The sequence below is a fragment of the Aythya fuligula genome, chromosome 2, assembly GCF_009819795.1.
Source record: "Aythya fuligula isolate bAytFul2 chromosome 2, bAytFul2.pri, whole genome shotgun sequence".
NCBI lineage: Eukaryota > Metazoa > Chordata > Aves > Anseriformes > Anatidae > Aythya > Aythya fuligula.
In genome coordinates, this window is record NC_045560.1 from 7,221,609 (window position 1) to 7,227,608 (window position 6,000).

Sequence of the window (6,000 nt, forward strand, 5' to 3'; positions counted from 1 at the left end):
TTCAAAGTGCAATCTCAAAGCTCCTAAGCAAATACCTGTTGCCCTCTTCAGATCCTTAACATATCAGCCCCTTAGGAAGAAATACAAATTTAAAATTCAAGGCCACAGAAGCTCTGGAAAACTCAGAGTCCACCCTGTGAGAGCAAGGGCAATTGCAAATTTAATTTTATGGAAACTTTTCCCTCTCATATTTGACTCCCTTCACCTCCTCTTCCCAAGAAAACAAACTTCTTTTTTTTTTTTTTTTTTTTTTTTTTTTTCATTCTTAGATCCCATTGGAAGCTGATTCCATTTTTGAAAGAACTGACCAACTAATTTCTCGTATGTAGCTTTCTAAAGTGTTCCTTAGATTCAAGCACAGTTCTCATCATCCCACCCAGCAATTACCAGGAGACAAGCACCCTGCAAAATCTGTGCCAGAACAAAATCATTTCACAGTGACTTATTAGGCATGCAGTCATTAAGGACTTTGCAAGCGTGGTAAGCAAGATGGAGGGGCAGAGTCTGAGCCAACATGAGCTGTCAGAACTGTGTTGTAACCCATCAGGTTAGAAAAATTGGAGCCATCTGATGTTTCAGCCTGGCATCCCGACATAATAACAGGCCTGGAAGCAGCAATGAATTTGCACATTGAGGGATGTGTTCAGAAGCATGGCAGATGACAAAGAAATAGGCAAGGGTGCAGAGATGTTTGGGTGACATTGATGAGAAAGAATTGTGGTCTCCAAGAGCCTCCTCGCAGTGCATCAGCTTTGTTGTCAGGGCTGAAGTATCAGAAGCAATAGCCACTTCACCAGGCTGAAAGATGTTTTCATATTCATTTAGAGATGTTATTTTTGTCCTTATTGTGAAAAATCTCTTTGTTCTCCTGCATAAGAAGTCACCTTGTGATACATTTGGGCACGATCCAAGGAAGTGCCAAGGTGCTGTAAGTCTCACCTGCTGGGAGCTGCAGGTGCTTGGCACTTGCCATGGTGAAGCTCTCGAGACAGGTTCTGCTCTCATTTGCACTGATGTAAACACAACACAACTTTTCGGGCACTGACTGAATTATCCCAGCTGAAATTTGAAGCAAGCAGGAGCAGAATCTTCCCTTTTTTTCTGCAGCAACACGGGATTACAATGGTAACGTTAGCATTAGAGCAGATCAATTTTGCAAGATGACAGAAGAACACGCTGATCTCACTACTGCGAGCTCCTACTCAGCAGACAATTGCAACCCATCTTAGAATAGGGTTTTTAAAATGTTCAAAGTAATGTGGCAGCATTATCGTCTAATGGCTTAAAAAGGGATTCTATAATGCTAATGTCTTCATATTACAGACATGATGCATCTAGAGAGCAAAGAGTTGTATCCAAATCTGTAGCAGATTTCAAGGGTATTAGACCAGAAATTTCCATTTAGGCAGCTCTAATTTCAAGCCCTCAGAACATGCTGCTGGGAAAGACAGAGGCTGATATGACCTCTACCTTACAAAGGCTTCTGCGACCGCATTACGGTTCGTCTAAATCACTAGTTAGTTGTGCATTTACAAAGAAAATGACAAATAAACCAAAAAGTTGTTCAATCAGCCCAGCAATTTGGCAAATTCTTCCCTGCCATGCTAAGAGAATCCAGTGGCCCCTGCTTCTCTCTGGGCTGCTGAATGACAAGTTGAGAGGAGCTAGGAAACCCAACTAGCAGGAACTTAGTGGTCAACCACTATTCCCAGAAGCAAAGGTTGGGCGCCACTGACTTGTCCCAGAGGAGATTCAGCACAGAAAGAAGGTAAAAATAGAGCATTTTGAGACTTTCTATATAATGTTTCGATGCTCTTCCTTGAGAAAGATGTACCTGAGAAATGCCCTGGAGTGTTGCAAGACACAAAACCAGCTTTCTTAAACTGGTATTTTTTCCCCACCGTCTGAGGCAAGTTCAAAAACAAAACAACAAAAAAGAGGGAACAAAAGCATACAAGCTTTATTTTCAGACATGTCTATTACTCCCCAATCCTCTAGCCATTAAGTATACAATTATGTAGTGTATTTTTTGTGCACCATTCACCTTTCCTCCCCTCCCCCCACAAATATTTATCATCACATTTTAATTCAAGATTTCTACATGATTAATAAATATGTTTTAGGGTAGCCTGCATCACAGCAGCACCTTTCTGGCCCACTGCTCTCTCTTTCAGAATTGACTCTGCTCTCTCTTCCTGTTCAGACCCTTTCAGTTCCTAATTTGAAGATCTCAATGAGCAAGAATTACATGTCTCAGCAATAAACATGATCTCACAGCAAAACAAAGAAGGGGATGAACAAAATAAAAATTACTGTCTGGTGAAAGCTCCCTTGACAACTACAGCTACACTGACAGGCGCCACTGAAATAATAGGAATGATGCTTCAAAACAACAGCCAAGAAAACGTTATGAAAGAGAAAAAACAACACTCTAAATGGGCCCTTTCAAATGCATATTCCACTGTCAAATGAGGAGAATGACAAAAATGTTCTTTCTTATAGCACAGTCATATTTAAACTGCCAGATAACAGAAACCCACCAAAAATGAGAGTACAACCTGAAAGAACTTGGGTCTGATAGCCCATTTCAGGAAGACTGAAATGATGCAAAATGAATCAGAAGGATCCTATTTTGGGGGTAGAAAGGAGAGATGAAAGGTGTTAGTTCTGTACCAAGTCTTGAATTGCTCCCAGCTGGGGGAACAGTAAGACTCACATGAACTTCAGTGCAGTGTCAGGCATTTGTGGCTGAGTAACTACCACTACCTAGATGACAAACTGCAAAGCAAAGAAACTAAATGATTAATGAACATAAAGAATTACCGTCTGGTACTAGTGATGTTCCATCTAAGACAAAACTAAAGCAACACTCATGACAAAAGGCTGTCTGCAGGCTTAAGGAAGTGATTAGGAGAGAGCATCAGCCTTCATCTGTTCAGAGTGAGCAAGTTATTCAGCGTTGTTTTCCACCTAAGCTTTATAGCCATAAAGTGGGGCAAACTGCTCTAAGTACTGGTGTGGTCAGAGATGTCTGGTGCTTGGTTTGATTTCATAAGCACCTGTAAGATCCTGCAGCAACCACAGCATCTCCCAGGCTACCTGTGGCTCTTCAGCAGGCAACAAATGCATTTTCTGGAGATAGAGCTGCACAGCAGGTCCTGGCGAGACTGAATCAGAGGAAAGGGGCTGTGGAAAGAGCTGGTAACGCAGCAAGGCAGCAGGCAGGATGGAAAGGGAAAAGGTGCACAGTGTGAGTGGTGCTCAGACCTGGTAAATCTAATTTTCACGGTATTTTACACTCCTATTACGAAGTCCTGCCAGTAACGTGGCAAAGATCGCTGCCGAAAAATTCCAGCCCCAAACACATAGGCAACACCCATGTGAGCAGAAACAGACCCGGCTCTCCTAGGATCAAACACACTCACACAGCGCAGCAGAAGTTTGGCTTGGGCTCCTGGGCTTGCATTCCTCACCAGAGAAAAACGAAATGTGCAGAAGAGCCATGGATTTCTCCTCCATTTTATTCCACGCACTCAAGACACCTAATAAATTTGCTTTGACTTCTTATTCTTCTCTAAAAGAAAGGAAAAAGCTTAGAAATATCTTTTTTTCTTTGCTCCCTGGTGGCCTGGCAGAGACTTGTGTAGGACTCTTTCCCACTTTTATATAATGAGATAAAAGAAAAACAGATTGCGCAGGAAAAGATATTGGGACTCGGACATATTTTTTTACCAGAAATACTGGAACCAAAACCATGTTGGTACTGAGAGTAGAAAAACTAAATAGTTACAGGGATAACACATCCTAATAGTAAAGAAAAGCAGCAAACTTTTGAAAGAGATGTAAACGCTGAAGACCCAGATGAGTCCAGCCTCTGGGTCCTCACGGGGACCAGAGAGAAACTTTCGGTCTGGCGTTGTTTGGTAGCTGTGTGCTACGGCTTCTCGTGTGCTTTACAGGGAGACTGTACAAAACAAAACTGAGTCAGTGCACAGGCTGCATGGCTCCCTTGTCTGCTCCACCGTGCTAATGCCACTGTCGCTGCCTTTCCGGCAATGAACACACCGCTCGTGTCAAAACCCGAGCTCCCGAGCCCTGGGAAATTCAGCCCCGGGCTGCTTTTGAGCCACGGCAGCGTCAGGTTGAGCGCCCTGATTCAGCCACAAGGCACGGACAGTTCCCAGAGCCAAAGCTGGCGCTGCTGAGCCCCGCATTTGGGGGTGACCGGGTTTTTCCCCGAGCCACACTACAAGGAGCGATCCCACAGCTGAGTTATCCTCGCTGCTGCTCGCTGCAGGCAGGACCCTGAGCTCCCAGCCCACGGGACCCCCCCTTTGCTCCAGCCCAGCCCAAACGCGGACGACTCGCCTGTTGCACCCCAAAACCTCCAGAGCTCGGTGTGAGCGGCAGCAAACCCTTTTCCCCTGCCTCCCGGCGTGGTGAGGCTGAGGGAAAGCCGTGCTCCCCGGTGCCCAAGGCACAAGCCAGAGCCGCCGAAGGGGAGGAAGAGCAGGGAGGCACTTACGGGGATGTGCACTCGCAGCATGAGTTTCTTCTGGCTGGAGCTTTTCCTGCTGCTGCTGCTGCTGCTGCTGGAGGCATCTTTCTTCTTGGTGTCCATGGCAGTGCTCCCCATCCCTGCACCCCGGCGTGCTGCTCCGCAGGGGAAGGCTGCTCGTCCCCTACCCCACCGGCAGCGGGGTTACTCCAGGCTCCTTAATTATTTTTATTTTTTTATTCTTTAATGGCCTTAGGAAATAGGAGGGGGGGGGGGGGGGGGAAGAAGCGGAGGGAAGGGGAGGAGTTTCTCCAGCCCCAGCCTTTAATCCCAGCAGCGAGGTGCCAGGGGGACCTTCTCAGGAGCAGGAGATGCCCCCGGGCGCGCTGCTCGCTTTCTCACTCTTCCGCCCTTTCAAAAATATCCGGAGCATCCTGGGGGTGGGGGGGGGAGGGAGGTTAAGGGGTTAAGAAAGTTTCCTTCCCTTCTCGCAGCCCGGCCGAGCTCTCCCTGAAAGCGATCAACCCCCGAGCTCCCTCCCCTGAAGGAGAATGAGGAGAAATAAAACCCAAACGCCACGAACGCCCCGGCCCACACTGCTCCCCCGCGGCCACAGGCCGGGGCTGCCGCCAGCCAGCCGTGGTTTTTCCTCTCCTTCCCTCCCCAAAAAGCTTTCAAACGCCCAAATCAGCCGAGGGAAGGAGGCAGGTGGCAGCCCGTGGGCAAGCAGTGCCCACCTTGCAGTGTCAGGGAATGGGGAACTTCTCCTGGTGGCTCTTTGATGGCCGTGCCACCTCCGCTCCCAGGTCTGAGGGGCTGAGGGTTTCCGACAGCAAATTCTGCAAGAGCGAGGGGTCTTTGCCTTAAAAGCAAACAAGAGGCTTTCATACGTGCAGAAACAGGCATGCATTCTGGATCAAGATGGGAGTTTTCCTGTTAGAAGTGACACTCTTCCCCTCAAACACCCTGATGCTGGGATGCTGTGATTCTGTTTTACAGGTGCCCCTTGTGGAAAGCCCTGCCAAGCCTGCCCTGGCACAGCCACACACCCCCGATCACAGCATTTAAACCCAGATTTTCACTGGGCTCCCAGCTGTGCATGTGTGTATTCCCACAGTCTACGCTGCAACTACCGCTAGCAAATCTTACTGGATCTATAAAATAATGATTTATAAGCACTGAGGGGAGAAGGGGAAGCGTTTTGCATGGAAGTCCTCTTATCTTCTGAAATAAAACCACCAGCACCAGGAATGTGATGGCTATCTTGAAGACATACACGAGTTCATATTTATTTCCCTCCTTAGGGAAGTCTCAGGAATTGACAGATACAAAGTGAATTTGGGTATAAAATCTGGAGCCACTTGTCTAAAACCATACAGAATCAGATACAAAAATACGAAGCCTCTACTTTAAAGTTATATATAAGAGTCCCATAGATTCCTATCGCATGTCCTAGAAGGAAGAAAATCCAGAAATGACACTGCAGGGGTTAACAATATTGT

The 6,000-nt window shown here is 46.8% G+C and overlaps 1 protein-coding gene across 1 annotated transcript in view; it reads right to left on the reverse strand.

Moving 5' to 3' along the window:
• Positions 1–4,733, reverse strand: part of PRKAG2 (protein kinase AMP-activated non-catalytic subunit gamma 2) — a 209,317-nt gene extending 204,584 nt beyond the window's left edge. The window contains exon 1 of the mRNA XM_032180954.1: positions 4,526–4,733. Within this exon, the coding sequence (XP_032036845.1) occupies positions 4,526–4,636 (111 nt within the window). The 5' untranslated portion in view covers positions 4,637–4,733. The remainder of the gene's footprint in view (positions 1–4,525) is intronic.
• Between the last annotated feature and the right edge of the window lie 1,267 nt (positions 4,734–6,000).